The 15,509-nt window shown below is 36.4% G+C and overlaps 1 protein-coding gene and 1 long non-coding RNA gene across 5 annotated transcripts in view; one reads left to right on the top strand and one right to left on the bottom strand.

Moving 5' to 3' along the window:
• LOC132428543 (uncharacterized) overlaps positions 1–15,509 on the top strand; it is a 79,275-nt gene that overhangs the window by 26,658 nt on the left and 37,108 nt on the right. For both annotated transcript variants that reach the window (XR_009520148.1, XR_009520147.1), the window contains exon 3: positions 11,000–11,059. This is a non-coding gene — a long non-coding RNA (uncharacterized lncRNA). The remainder of the gene's footprint in view (positions 1–10,999; positions 11,060–15,509) is intronic.
• The window catches only part of ATF2 (activating transcription factor 2), an 83,350-nt gene continuing 81,941 nt past the window's right edge, over positions 14,101–15,509 (bottom strand). For all 3 annotated transcript variants that reach the window (XM_060016551.1, XM_060016552.1, XM_060016550.1), the window contains one exon: positions 14,101–14,662. In XM_060016551.1, coding sequence (XP_059872534.1) covers positions 14,436–14,662 — 227 coding nt within the window. In that variant the 3' untranslated portion in view covers positions 14,101–14,435. The remainder of the gene's footprint in view (positions 14,663–15,509) is intronic.

Genomic DNA, 15,509 nt, shown 5'->3' with positions numbered 1-15,509 from the left:
CTGTTGTTTGTTGGAAGTTTTAAAACCACAGTTTCAATTTCAATACTTGTGATTGGTCTGTTCATATTTTCTGTTTCTTCCTGGTTCAGTCATGGAAGGTTGTACCTTTCTAAGAATTTGTCCATTTCTTCTACATTGTGCAGTTTATTGGTGTATAGTTGCTTGTAGTAGTCTCTTATGATCCTTTGTATTTCTGTGGTGTCACTTGTAACTTCTTTTTCGTTTCTGATTTTATTGATTTGAGCCCTTTCCCTTTTTTCTTGATGAGCCTGGCTAAAGGTTTTTCAAATTTGGTTATCTTTTCAAAGAACCAACTTTTAGTTTCATTGGTCTTTTCTATTGTTTTCTTCATCTCTGTATCATTTATTTCTGCTCTGATCTTTATGATTCTTTTTACTTCTACTAACTTTGGGTCTTGTTTGTTCTTTCTCTAGCTGCTTTAGGTGTAAGGTTAGGTTGTTTATTTGAGATTTTTCTTGTTTCCTGAGATAAGATTGTACTGCTATAACTTCCCTCTTCGAACTGCTTTTGCTGCATCTCATAGGTTTTGGATCGTCATGTTTTCATTGTTATTTCTCTCTAGGTATTTTTTGATTTCCTCTTTGATTTCTTCAGTGATCCATTGGTTGTTTAGTAACATATTGTTTAGCCTCCATGTGCATGTGGGCCCCCCACCGGCATCTGCTCCTGATGCTGTCCCAGAGCACGAGCCTGCCCAAGCAGGAGGGGGCAGATGTGGTGACCTAGGGTACGTGAACCCTCTCTGGTGGGAGCCCCTCATAGGGCCCACAGAGGCAGGGGAGAGCATGTGGGGAAAGAGGCTGCAATGGCAGCCCCACCTCTCACGTGTCACTCAACAATGGTGCTTCACTTCTATGGCACCCCGTGCTTCTCCAACGACTATTTCTGGTTGCAGAGCTCCTCATTCCTGTCCCTTTAGGCTGTCTCCTCACAGCCAACAGTAGTGCTTTTCCCAGGTCTACTCTCCAAACCTCATGTTCCAGCACCCAGCCCCCATGCACACCAGCAGACACATGTCTCAGGCTGGGGCGTGCCGGGCTGTGGCATGGACTATCTGTGTAGGTGTCACTCTGTGCTACCTGCCACAGACTTGTTGCTGTGCTCTCCTCTGGGCCCCCAAAGCTCCCCTCTGTCCCAGCTGATCTCCCTGCTGGTGAGGGGGCTTCCCCGGATGCAGGAACCTCTCCTGTCCTTCACCTCCCCACCCCCAGGGGCACAGGTCCCATCCTGCTTCCTCCTTTCTTTTTTTTCCTTTGTTTCATCCTACCCAGTTACGTGGCGATCTTTCTTGTCCTTTTAGGTGTCTGAGGTACTATGCCATTGTTCAGCAGGTGCTCTGTGAGAATTGTTCCATTTGTAGATGTATTCTTTTTTAAAAAATTTTATTTATTTATTTGTGGCTGAATTGGATCTTCGTTGCTGTGCACAGGCTTTCTCTAGTTGTGGCGAGCAGGGACTACTCTTAGTTGCAATGCATGGGCTTCTCATCGTGGTGGCTTCTCTTGTTGTGGAGCATGGGCTCTAGGCTTGCAGGCTTCGTAGTTGTGGCAAACAGGCTCAGTAGTTGTGGCGCACGGGCTTAGTTGCTCCATGGCATGTGGGATCTTCCTGGACCAGGGCTTGAACCCGTGTCCCCTGCATTTTCAGGCGGATTCTTAACCACTGTGCCACCAGGGAAATCCCTGTAGATGTATTCTTGATGTATTTGTGGGGAGAGGTGAACTCCACGTCCTCCTACTCTGCCATCTTGACTCCTCCCCCTCCATTATATGTTCTTGACTCCTTTGTTGTAAATTAATTGATCACACATGCATGAGTCTATTTCTGGGTTCCTTATTCTGTTCCATTGATCTATATGTCTATTTTTATGCCAATACCATACTCTTTTGATTACTATAGCTTTGTAGTATATGGTTGACCCTTGATCAAACTGGGGTTAGGGGCAGTGACCCTCTGTGCAGTCAAAAATTCACATATAACTTACAGTTGGCCGTATGTATCCAGGGTCCCTCATATCCACAGTTCTGCACCTGTGGATTCAACCAACTGCAGATCATTTAGTAGCACAGTTTTTACTACTGAAAAAAATCCGTGTATAAGTGGACCCATGAATTTCAAGTTCGTGTTGTTCAAGAGTTAAGTGTAGTTTGAAATCAGGGATTGTGATGGCCTCCAGCTTTGTTCTTGTTTCTCAAGAGTGCCTTGGCTATCTGGTGCCTTTTGTGGTTCCATACAAATTACAGGATTGTTTGTTCCATTTCTCTGAAAAATGCCATTGGAATTTTGATTGGAATTGCAATGACTTTTGTCGATTTCTTTGGGTAGTACGTACATTTTAACATTAATTTTTCTAATTCATGAGCATGAAACTTCCTTCCATTTATTTGTATCTTCAACTTCTTTCATAAGTATCTTATAGTTTCCAGTATACAAGTCTTTCACCTCCTTGGTTAAGTTTATTTCTAGGTATTTTATTCTTTTTGATGCAACTGTAAATGGGATTGTTTTCTTAAGTTCTCTTTCTGATAGTATATAATTAGTATATAGAAATGCAACAGATTTTTGTATACTGGTTTTGTATCCTGCAACTTTACTGAGTTCATTTATTCTAACAATTTTTTTGTGGAGTCTTCAGGGTCTTCTATATATAATATCATGCTATCTGCAAATAGTGACAGATTACTTTTTCCTTTCCAATTTGGAGGCTTTTATTTCTTTTTCTGGCCTAATTGCTCTGGCTAGGACTTCCAATACTATATTGAATAAAAGTGGCAAGAGTGGGCATCATTGTTTTGTTCCTGATCTTAAAGGAAAAGCTTTCAGCTTTTCACCACTGAATATGATGTTAGCTGTGGGCTTATCATATATTACCTTTATTATGTTGAAGTATGTTCCTTCTATACCCACCTTTGTTGACAGTTTTAATTATAAATGGATGTCGAATTTTGTTAAATGTTTTTCTCTGCAGCTATTGAGATAATCATATGATTTTTATCCATCATTTTGTTAATGTGGCATAATATATTTATTGATTTGCAGATGTTGAACCATCCATCCCTGGAATAAGTCTCACTTGATCAAGATATATGATCCTTTTAATGTATTGATGAATTCAGTTTGCTAGTATTTTGTTGAGGATTTTTGCAGCTGTGCTCATCAGGGATATTGGACTGTAATTTTTTTTTTTTTCTTGTGGCGTCCTTGTCTGGTTTTGGTATCAGGGTAATGTTGGCCTTGTAAAATGAGTTTGGAAGTAGTCCCTCCTCCTCTATTTTTTGGAAGAGTTTGAGAAAGATTGGTATTAATTCTTCTTTAAATACTTGGTTGAATCTACCAGTGAAGCCATCTGGTCGTAAATTTTTGTTTGTTAGGAGGTTTTAGATTACTGATTCAATCTCCTTACTAGTAAACAGTCTCTTCAGATTTTAAGTTTCTTCATGATTCAGTCTTGGTAGGTTGTATGTTTCTAGGAACGTATCCATTCCTTACAGATTGTGAAATTTTTTGGCATATAATTGTTCATATAGTCTCTTATGATCCTTTGTATTACTGTGGTATCAGTATTAACATATCCTCTTTCATTTCTGATTTTGGGTCCTCTCTTTTTCCTTGGTGAGTCTAGTTAAAGTTTTTTCAATTTTGTTTATCTTTTCAGAGAGCCAGCTCTTTCTTTCACTGATTTATTTTATTTTTAGTATGTATTTTGCTCTGATCTTTGTTATTTCCTTTCTTCTACTAATGTTTGGCTTCTTTTGTTCTTGTTTTTCTAGTTCCTTGAGGTATAAAGTTAGGTTGAGATTTTTCTTGTTTCTTGATGTAGGCATTTATCACTGTGATCTTCCTTCTTAGAACTGCTTTTGCTGTATCTCATAAATTTTGGTATGCTGCATTTCCATTTTGTCTCAAGGTTTTTTGTGTTGTTGTTTGTTCATTTCCTTTAGATTTCTTCTTTGACCTGCTATTTTTTCTGTAGCGTGTTGTTTAATTTCCATATATTTGTGTATTTTGATGTTAATTCTCTAAAAATTCTCTTTTTATCAAGTTTTAAGTTAGTACTGTGAAGTTGGTATTCTACTGTGTCTTATGTCTCTGTTGAATTTAATCCCCCTTCCTGTTTATTTGTGCTTTTTTGGTTATAATTTTAAAACTTTATTGAAATACTACATATAGAAAATCATGCTGACCATATCCCTTCTTTTTAATTTTTAAATCATTTGTCCCTCAGGAGCTTGTCTTTTCCTCTCTCCCTCTCTTCCTCCCTCCCTTCCTTCCTCAAAGCCAAATTTGGGGTGTTATTGCTCCTCTCTCCTGTCCTTTTTAAATATTAATTTCTACTTGTATTTTCCTTTTTCTAATCTTCTATTATCTTGGTTTTTTGTTATTGTTTTTGTAACTTTTTGAGTTACTTAGCTCATTTTCAGCCTTTCTTCCTTTCCTATTTAAGTTTATGAAATTCCCTCTGTACATGTTTTGACATGTCAGGTTTTTATTTTTTAAAGTTTATTTATTATTTATTTATTTACAAAAATTTTGGCTGCACCGGGTCTTAGTTGCAGCACATTGGATCTTTTGTTGTGGCACACAGGCTTTGCTCTAGTTGTGGCGTGCGGGTTTTCTCTAGCTGTGGTGTGCAGGCTCCAGGGCACATGGGCTCTGTAGTTGTGGCATGCAGGTTCCAGAGCGCGTGGGCTCTGCAGTTTGTGGCATGCAGGCTCTCTAGTTGAGATGCACGAGCTCAGTAGTTGTGGCACTTGGGCTTAGTTGCCCTGTGGCATGTGGGATCTTAGTTCCCTGACGAGGGATTGAACCCGCGTCCCCTGCATTGTAAGGCGTATTCTTTACCACTGGACCACCTGGGAAGTCCCGTGACATGTCAGGTTTTTAATCTCTTGTCTTTGTCTCACTGTTAAACAACAGTTAAATAACAGAATTCTGGATTGACTGTCAGTTTTCCCTGAGTGATTTTAAAGGTTTTTAATATACACTCTTTCGGGGGAAATTTTCAAAAAACACTAAGTAGAGAAAATAATGCAGGGTTAACAATTATCAGTATTTCTTTAGCATTGTTTGGTTTTTTTGGGGGAGGGTGGGGGATGGAGGGTTCTTAGTCCTTTGTGTATTAGTATCTTTTCTCTGCTTTTGAGATTTTCTCTGTCTTTGAAGTTCTACAGTATTCACATGATGTGTTCAGGTAGAGATTTAGTTTTATGTAAACTGTTTCTTGAATCTGAGAATTCATGTTTTTCATTTATTTTAGATAATTTTCAATCATTATTTTTTAATACAATCTCTCCCATTTTAAAAAGTCCTTCCTTCTGCAATTCCTGTTAAACACATGTAGGAGCTTCTTATTCTACTGTCTCTTAATTTTTCTCTTATATTTCCTTCTTTGTCTCTCCTTCCTACATTCTGTGTAATTTCTTCAGGTCTAATTTGAGTTTACTATTCTCTATGGTTCTAGTCTACAATTAACATATTAATTGACCTTTCAATTTCAATGTGTGTTATTTTTCACTTGTAAGTTCTGTTGATTATTTTTCAAATCTCCCTGTTCATATTTCACAGTACAGTCATCCCTTGGAGTCCAGTCCACAGTATTGGTTCTAGGGCCCCTCCTGAATACCAAAATCCATGGATGCTCAAGTCCCTTAAATAAAATGCCATAGCATAATCAGGCCTCTGTATCCACAAATGCAGAACCTGCAAATATGGAGGGCCAGCTGTATCTTATTCTTTCCTTAGGGTTTTGATTTCTTCTTTTATTTGTTAATCATTTCAACATACTTATATATTTTTTCTGATTGTTTTATTAGCTCAAGTTCCTGGTGCTCTAATCCTCCTGTTTGTTAATCCTGGTTTATGATAGTTTTTTTTTTTAAACATATACTCATTTTTAGTGGGATAAACTTTTTTCCTGTGACATTTAAGTATGACCTGGATTGTGGGAATGTTTGCTTGTAGAGACTCTGCATTTGTGCCCCAAAGCTATCCCATTCATTTTTCAGCTTGGATTCCTAGATCATGTGGATAATGCACGTTAAAACATTGCAACCAGGGACTTCTCTGGTGGCACAGTGGCTAAGAATCCTCCTGCCAATGCAAGGGACATGGGTTCGAGCCCTGGTCTGGGAAGATCCCACATGCTGCGGAGCGACTAAGCCCGTGCACCACCACTACTGAGCCTGTGCTCTAGAGCCCGTGAGCCACAACTACTGAGCCCACGTGCCACAACTCATGAAGCCTGCGTGCCTAGAGGCCATGCTCAGCAACAAGAGAAGCTACCAGCCCCTGCTTGTTGCAACTAGAGAAAGCTCGTGTGCAGTAACGAAGACCCAACACAGCCAAATATAAAAAGATAAATTATTTTAAAAACCCAACACATTGCAACTGAACTGCACAGGGCAGGAGGGTTCCATTTTTTTTCATATATATATGTGTATATATATATATATATATGTGTGTGTGCGTGTATATTTACATATTTTTATTTATTCATTCATTCATTCATTCAGGCTGCACCAGGTCTTAGTTGTGACACATGGGCTCTTTGTTGTGGCATGTGGGATCTTTTAGTTGCGGCATACGGGATCTTTTTTTTAGTTGCGTCATGAGGACTTCTTAGTTGCAGCATGCATGCAGGATCTAGTTTCCCTGACCAGGGATCGAACCTGGGCACCCCCTGCATTGGGAGTGTGAAGTCTTACCCACTGGACCACCACGGAAGTCCCAGGAGGGTTCCACTTTTCAGGGGAGATTTTTTTTAACTCAGAACTTAGGCAGAAACAAACAAGCTTCCTTTTGTATTTCTTTGTGGGTACAATCCCACTTTAATGTAGGGGTCTAGCTCCAGAAATCAGAGAGCCCAAGACTTTCCTCCTATCCCCAGATGAGAAATAAAATCCAAGTGCCTATACAAGTTATTGTCACTTACCTCAATCATTGTACTGAAAATGTTCCCAAAGGTCATGAAAGACCTTTATATTGCCAGATTAAGTGGCATTTTAAATCTTTACACCCCTTGACACTTTTGTTGCATGTAAACCACTTCTCTTTTAAATTTTGCTTTTCTTGTTTGTGGTGTACACAACACATTCATTTGGGTTAGGAGATGGGTGTGCATGTTGCTGCCACTTACTGGTTGTGTGACTTTGGTCAAATAACTTTTGAGTTTGATTTCTTATCTAAAATAGGGATAATGCCATCTTCATAGCATTCAGAGGTTCTAATAAGTTAATATCTATAAAAGCACTTAATAAATTATAGACCACTATAGAAATTATCATACGATCTTGGTTCTCTTCTGACCATGCCTTTTTTATTATAATCATTTGGTATGATTCAAGACGTGATTTTCTGCCTGTCTCCCATTACATCTCCTTTCAAATAATTCAGTCTCATGACTTTAATGACCAACTTCTAAATCTTTCATCATTTCTTTCTTCTTACTAAAACAATGCTACTATCATAGGTTGTGATGATGATTAAATAAATGCAGGCAACTTAGTAAATAATACATACTCAATAGAGGCTGTTATTACATTTTTATGTGCTTCTTGGACATTTGCATTTATCTTCGAAATATGGATCATCTTTCCTTCCCAAACTGGCTTCCTTTCCCAGCTTCCTTGTTCTTACAAGTGATAACCACTATTCCCCAGTCTGTCAAGCCTGAAAAATGGAGTCTTCTGACCTTTTTGCTTTTCATCATCTTCCTTACTAGTCTATAAATTCTACAGATATTTTTTAAAAGACATTCCTTCCACCTATTCCTTTTGCTCCTAATTGGCTCTCCTTCCTTAGTGCTGGTTACAACTCATGCTTGGATTAGTGCAATTTGTAGGCTGGTTTCCATGTGGGCCAGCCTTCCTATTGTTGCACTTTTTTTTTTTTTTTTTTGCACAGTACGCGGGCCTCTCACTGTTGTGGCCTCTCCCGTTGCAGAGCACAGGCTCCGGACGCCCAGGCTCAGCAGCCATGGCTCATGGGCCCAGCCACTCCGCGGCATGTGGGATCTTCCTGGACCGGGGCACGAACCCGTGTCCCCTGCATCGGCAGGTGGACTCTCAACCACTGCGCCACCAGGGAAGCCCTGCTGCACATTTTTAAAGCCACTCTCATGTCCCTCTTGTGAAAGTCAGTAGTTTCCCGTTTCCTAGTCTAAATCAACTTTTAGGACCCTGTATAATCTAGCCCTATTCTAGCTATGCAATTTTTCTCATTCCTAACCCTCTTCTTCCCGTCTTTCCACTGTCTTATGAACGTAATACATTTGTTTACTAATCTTTCGTCTTTACCTTTGTTTCCTTTCTATCCCAATCTCATTCATAATTTAAGGTGAAGTTCAAATATGTGGTTTGTCTCCTTTGGTGAACTTATAAAACCTGTTTCAGAAGTTGTAGATTGTGATTATTTCCTGTCACAGGTGTAACAAGTATTTTGTCTTTCCAAATGAATCCTACTTGAGGGTAAGATCCTGGTCTTTTTATTTTTACTGTGGTCCCTACAGTCCAACACCTCAGCACAAAGTAGGTGCTTACTATGTACTTACTAACCAAATTCTCATCCATGGCCTGTCATTTTAGTGGGCCAATACTCCTAAGTACTTTCACCAGCAAGAGACACCTAAATTAATTCTTTTATGTTAGGAATTCTGATAAAAAATTGGGGGAAAACTTTAAGCATGAGATTAAAGTATTTTTAAATTATAAATAATTTAAAATTATACATAATTTTATGTACTACTAGTTACAGCAACAATTACCTTTTATGCAAGTTCTTAAATTATAGATCAATAATATTTTCAATAGCTCACTACTTTTGAGGCACTTATAACAGCTTCTACAGATAAATAGGACACATTAATGAAAATGACAGTGGAAGCAAATCTTATTTTCAAAATTGTTATCTAGTGTTACCTTGTCACAAACTCTAGTCCATAGAAAAGAACTGCGATCAGTTTTATTTGAATTGGTCTTCAGTGTCATGAAAAAGATCTGAAGATCTTTGCTTGCAATATGTTAACGTAGGCTATATTAACATGATTGTTCATAATTTAGCAGATTGCCTCACAGTGCTGGAAGTCAATTACCTCAGAAAACATTAGCTGAGTCAAATAAATTAAGATGTAATGTTGGAAGTATTTTTCTAAAAATTTAATAACTGGGGAAAGTCAATAATTATTTGTTGAATAATTTTTAAATGTTCAAATTAATTATGCTAGGATAGTTGTATTACCTAACTCATTTTATTTTTCACTGATGTTATTAGACCCTATAACAAAGAATTTTAACAAGCACACCTCCCCAAAATAGAGGCTTAGCTACATGTTTAATTACACAGAGATAAAAAAAAGTTATTGTTGAGAAAAAAATAAACAAAATTGATTATCCATTTAATACTGTATTGTGCAAAAGGGTTTATTTTTGAGGATAATGGTATTCACAGATTTTCTCATTTCCTCAAACATCACATAATGCATTTCTTCCCAGTTATGAGAAGCTCATTATAGACAACTCTTTCATCTTAAATTCTGCTAAGTAAATGCTATTAAATATTTTTTGTGTCAAGTTATAGAAAATAGCATTTAATTTACATGCTTTTAAAAAATTATTAAAGCAAAAATAATTTTAAAAGAGCTCTTTTGAGGGAACATTCTCTCCTGTCTACTTTCATAGAAAGCAAAATCTACTGTAAAACTAAGTGAATAAAGTAAACCTACCTTTATTTTACTTAACTGATAGTTAAAAATGAAATTCATAATGAGAAATACTTTCTCAAATAATTGAGGTAACACATGATAAAACCATGGTTCAAAAAATTCTAGCTCAATGAATTATTTAAATGTAAAATCTAATGCAAAATGAGGCAAGGAAGGCACTGTGACCATGACAAGAGTGTACTAATGACATTCTCTTCTCATAAAGCCACTGGAAAAATTTGCATGTGCATTTGAGGAAAAAGATACAACTCACTGGCCCATTGTTGAGTAACAGAATCCTCCTAGTTTGAGTACTGTGACATATTTGATAATTTTACAATTAACATTTGGTGCTTCGGATTGCTACAGTAGAATGGAACTATGCATAGTTTTTCTTGTAAGTTCCAATGTCACATGGCCTTGGTTATTTCAGAACTAATAAATCCTTTAGTTTTAGAAACATTTTCACTGATTGTACTTTTTCTATGGCAATGTATAATTGGCAACTCACCATTTACTTAAATGGTAGGGCTATTTATTTCTCCAGAAAAATCTTTATTCTACATTTTATGATTTTTTTTTCCACACAGAAGGATCTTAATACTTTGCTTCAGTGAAAACCCATCTCAATCTACAGTTACACATAGCCAGAAAGACCTGCACTTAAAAAAAAAGTATGAGAATTACAGAAAAAATTTATTTGTATTTATTGATAGTTTAAAGAAATGATTTTTCATAATTATATCAGACATAAAATGGTAATAAAATTTTAATTGCTTCAAAAGTATTATCTTGTGGTCAAGGTAATCTATTTAGAAATGTCAGATTAAAATTTTCTTCTAAATGTCTTTATTTTAGAATTGCTTTGATAACTCTGTGTTCTTTAGGTATTTTGTGTGTGTCTGTCTGTGTGATTGTACATGTGTATATTTTTATAAGATGAAGTCCCAGCAGTTAATAGGATTCTCCCATAATTAGTCTCACAAATAAATTATTAATGTCAAGCATCAAACTCTATAGTTTCAGAGATGGAGAATTAGCAAAACTACACTTAACGGTAAGTACATGCCATAGACAAGAGTTTATCTTTCCTGTCCTCTGCAATAAGTCAAAGCAGATGTGGTCTTTCAGTGTATCATTAGTCAAACTTTGTTACAGAAACACATCAGTTTGTCTTCGTGAAATCTTTTATCTAATATCATGTAAGTTAGATTAAGCACATTTGTTGAAATGTATACCTTAAAATAAAAAATAACCATGTGATTCTTTACATCTTTTCAGTTTGGTTCTATCTATCTGAGAGAGAAGACTGAAACATCACTCCAGTGCTCTCCACAACTGGTATGTCTGTTTCTTTACTTAGCACTTCTTATCGTTTCTAACATAGTAAGATGTACTTATTTACTGTGTTAATTGTGTTTCCCAGCACCCCCCCCTTCCCCACTTAGAATGTAAGATTCACAAAGGCAGGGGTTTTTGTCTTTTGGCTATTGGTGTATTCCAAGTGCCTAGAACAAAAACTGACACTTAGTAGTGCTCAAATATTCACTGAATAAAACAACGTGATTGATAGATGAGGTCAGAGATGTGGATGGGGGAACAGATCATCTTGTAGGCCACTGTAATGACTCCAGCTCTGAATGCAATGAGGAGCCATTCTAGAATTTGGAGCAGAGGAGTGCCATAACCTGATACGTGTTTGAAAAGCTTCACTCTAGCTGCTGTGTTGAGGATGGGCTGTAGTAGGCAGGGTGGAGAAAGGAGACGGATCTGGGTGAGGAACGATGAGGGCACAGATCAGGGTGACAGCCCTGGAAATGGTGAGGAGTGGCTGAATTCTGTATTACTCTGAAGGTAAAGCAAACAGTATTTCCCGATGTCTTGGACGCGGGTTGTGAGAAAAGAGAGGAATCAAGGTGGTTCTGATTTAAGCAACTGGAAGGACAGAGTTGTAATCAACTGATTTATGAAACATTATGGGAGCAGTGTGTTTGAAGGTAGGGTGAGAGAAGATTAGAGTTCAGTATTGAAGATACTCTATGTTTTGTCAGGCAGTCACTAAGATAAACCGAAGGCTGGTGCATCCGTGTGTGGCTCAGGCAATATTCTGGGCTGGAGACATAGATTAAAGGTTCATTTTGTATGAACGAGGCTTAAAGTGAATTCAGAGAAGAGGAAAGAGGCCTGAACACCCTTGCAGCTGAAAGGTCTTCTTTGAGAAGGAATGAATTTTATCACAGAAATAAAAAGAATATCAGGTTCTTCTCAGGTAATAAACACCCTGAAGGAGAAAAACATCATTATCAGGTGATGTTACCTTATGAAGGATAGGTAAGAACAAGCAAATTATGAACATAATTTAAAGATAAAATTTATTCTCTGATGGTTTACTCATGCAAACTGCACATAAAAGAAAATAGTACAGTTTGGGTAACATTGCAAATATAAGAACTCAAAATGCTAGGTACAGAAGTAGTGTGACATCCTGAAAGTCAAAATGGAATTTGTGTTTATACAACTAATAATGACTTTTATTTGCTGAGTACAGACTGATTTACAATGAAAGTTTTGCTAACCTTGGTAATAAGCTCATTAACTGTTTACATAACTTCTTACATCTATGTAGTTTTATTTTACAGTTGCAAGAATTCCTGTTACCAAAGAACTTTTAACTTGCATAAATAATAAAATTTAAGGAAAATGCACTGAATGACCCAGGAGAGTGAAAAACAGAGGCTTTTCCTAATCCATCCAAACTACAATAAAAAACAGCCTTTGAGATATATTTTCATATTTTGTGCCTTTGAGATCAACTCCTTAGCATAACTATGGCAAAATCATGATTAGAAATTGATTACTGGAAAATTATAAAATCAGTTAAAAATAAAAAAATTTTAGAAGTAGGATTATCAACCCAAAATGGTATTTTTAATAAGCCAAACAATAAAATTCCTATTATCTTCATAATTAAAAGTCCTGAAATGTCATTTGTATAATCTGAACGTTTCCCAGTTTGGAACTTAGGCAAGTGGAATATTTCCTTGAATTACCAAGGATATTCCATACCGGTTTTTAAAATGTCAGTCTCATTAGGAGATGGCACTGAGACTTTAGCAAACAGTGTAGTATGGATGCAGAACAAACTACACAACTTATTATAAATGCATGACAGATATTTACATAATGGATCCTGCTCGAATGCCAGAAGTTGCTACTGGGGAGGACTCATAACTATTTTACAAAGTTTTCTTACACACGTCTACTACATTTTTATTTTTTAACAATTTTGTCTATTTTAAAATATTGTACTGTATTTTGAACATAACTGCAGAATAAAAATAGATAATGGCACATTAGAAAACTCAGTATCCCACAGATGACTGGATAATGAGAAAAGTGTACCTACAATCATCTCATCAGAAACAAACTACATCATGGAATGTTAGTTATCCAAGCCTGCACAGTAATGACATCTTAAATTGCAATCATCTATTGGCCAGCATCACACTGAAGGCATCGTTAAACATTCAAGCAAAGATTGCTGGCATGAACTATTGAAAGACACACACACACGCGCACACACACGCCACACACACACACACACACTCTCTCTCTCACTCACTCGTTTCCCATATTATAATTACATTGTTCTAAAGATAGATACTGATTTTTTTCCCACGAGAAACGTTATCAAAATTTGCTACTAAAAGATGACAGTGCTTTCACAAGAATAAGTACAAGTTAACTTGCAAGTACAAGACAATGGGGGTAAACAGTCTTAAATTTTCTAAGTAGTAATTTTTAGGCTTTTCTGGCAACCATACCTTACTTGATTATGCATAAACTTCTCAGTTTGAAACCTGAAATCTGCAAAACAAAACAAAACAAAACAAAACAAAAAACTAATTTCAAAAAATTATTAGATATCTGATAACCCTGTATTGTACATCATATAATTTCATATTTTGTTAGTCTCAAAACATAGGGTTTAAAATACTGAATTTAAGCCTTAAAAAAGTCATTTTTGAAATGATAAAGGATTCCAAAATTCATGCCTACTTAAAATCTTAAAAAAAAAGGAAACGCACTGTTACTGATCTTCATTTAGTTTAAGTGTGCATAAAAGCACTGTATGTCTTTTACCATGTTTCACTCACTTAAAAAGTGTTCGATAATGTTCTTCCTTTTGCATAATGTGCAAAATAAAAGGCAAAAAGATTAAAAGCAAATTTCTATATTTTTCTTGCTAGTGCTTTATGACCTTGTTAACACTACAAAGTCAATAGGGACTATGCAGAACTTTGGTATAAATGATATAACAATACTACCATCACAGTTGAGGGTTAAGAGGTGGTCAAAAGAAATGGAAGTGGGAAGAGAGATTCAGTAACACCCCCATTTATTAAAACACCACAAAATTAAAAGTGAAATAAACCACAATGAATTATAATACAATTTACACATTGAGCACAGAAAAATGAATAAATCTAACAATATTTATAAAAAAAGCAAAATCAGTCTTTTTCCAGAGACTAAAAACTGTTGTTGTTCAGTCTGATCATCAACTGCTGCTACACCAACTTTAGAGCCAAATTTAATTTCAAGTAAAAAAAAAAATTTACAACCACAGACTTCGCATAAATGGAAATTGGTCTTTCCTTGATTTCCCTTTGAAGTCACTAATGAGTATCTAAAACTGCTGCACTGAGGTTTTTAATCAACTTCCTGAGGGCTGTGACTGGGAGGAAGGAGCCATGACAATCTGTGAAAGCGCAGGCTCTGAACTCTGGTCCGCCATCTGCGTGAGGACTGAAGTGGCTACAGCTTCTGCCTTGGAAGTTGAACTGACTCCATTGGATGTGCTGACAGAACTATGCTGTATAGCTTCAGTATGTGGACTACTCGGCACTGACAGGTCTTCTGAACTATCATCTTTATCAGCAGCTGAGTGGAAAAAAGGAAACTACTCAGTTTCTTAAAATAGTTGTAAGAATTTATCAGGTTGAGTCAATGCACAGAATAAAAAGTTAGATGGCATTTTACAGAATCAGTTTAGAGAAGTTGGTATGACTGGAATTGAGTAACTGAAAGGTGGCTAGAAGTCATGAAGTAGGCAATTTTGTCTGTACAGGCTAAACAAGGCACAAGCATGCACATGGAAACACCTCAATGCCCAGTGCCACATAAAAGAGAGCTGAAGAATTATTTGCTAAATAGTGTTAAGGAAGAAAATTGGGTGGGAATTTGGGAGATAGGTCTCTTATAGATATAATCAAACACTTACCCCAGCAACACATTTAACAAAACCAGTCTGTTTGCCTACACGCCATTCTTATTAAAAGATTAAAAAATTTATAACCATATGCATAAACAAAATGAATGCTAACATACAAATTATATCTTCAAATAATTCCCTCTGCAGAACTATTTTTATTCTGGCTGACTTTCCATCTAAGGCAGCAATGGATGATTATAACACCTGATTCTAATGATGCATACACTTGAGAATAAGCAATATTTAGAATCTAAATGCTACCAGCTGTTATAGTTGCATGAATTAATTGAGATTCAAATAAAAATCCATATAAAACTCAAGATACTGTAATTGAAAAGATATTCAGGAAAGGGCATTCTAAATATTAATGAAAATATATCTACCATTGTTTAGGCTTTAATAACAAATCTTCAACTTTCTTATTAATCCAATAATTTCATTTAGTGAAAAATCTGATAAGTACAACACACACAAATAATTATAGTGTACGCAAGTTATGAGACACAATGATAGCAT

The sequence above is a fragment of the Delphinus delphis genome, chromosome 7 (assembly GCF_949987515.2).
Source record: "Delphinus delphis chromosome 7, mDelDel1.2, whole genome shotgun sequence".
In the NCBI taxonomy this organism is placed as follows: domain Eukaryota; kingdom Metazoa; phylum Chordata; class Mammalia; order Artiodactyla; family Delphinidae; genus Delphinus; species Delphinus delphis.
This window is presented reverse-complemented; position numbering and strand designations above follow the sequence as displayed.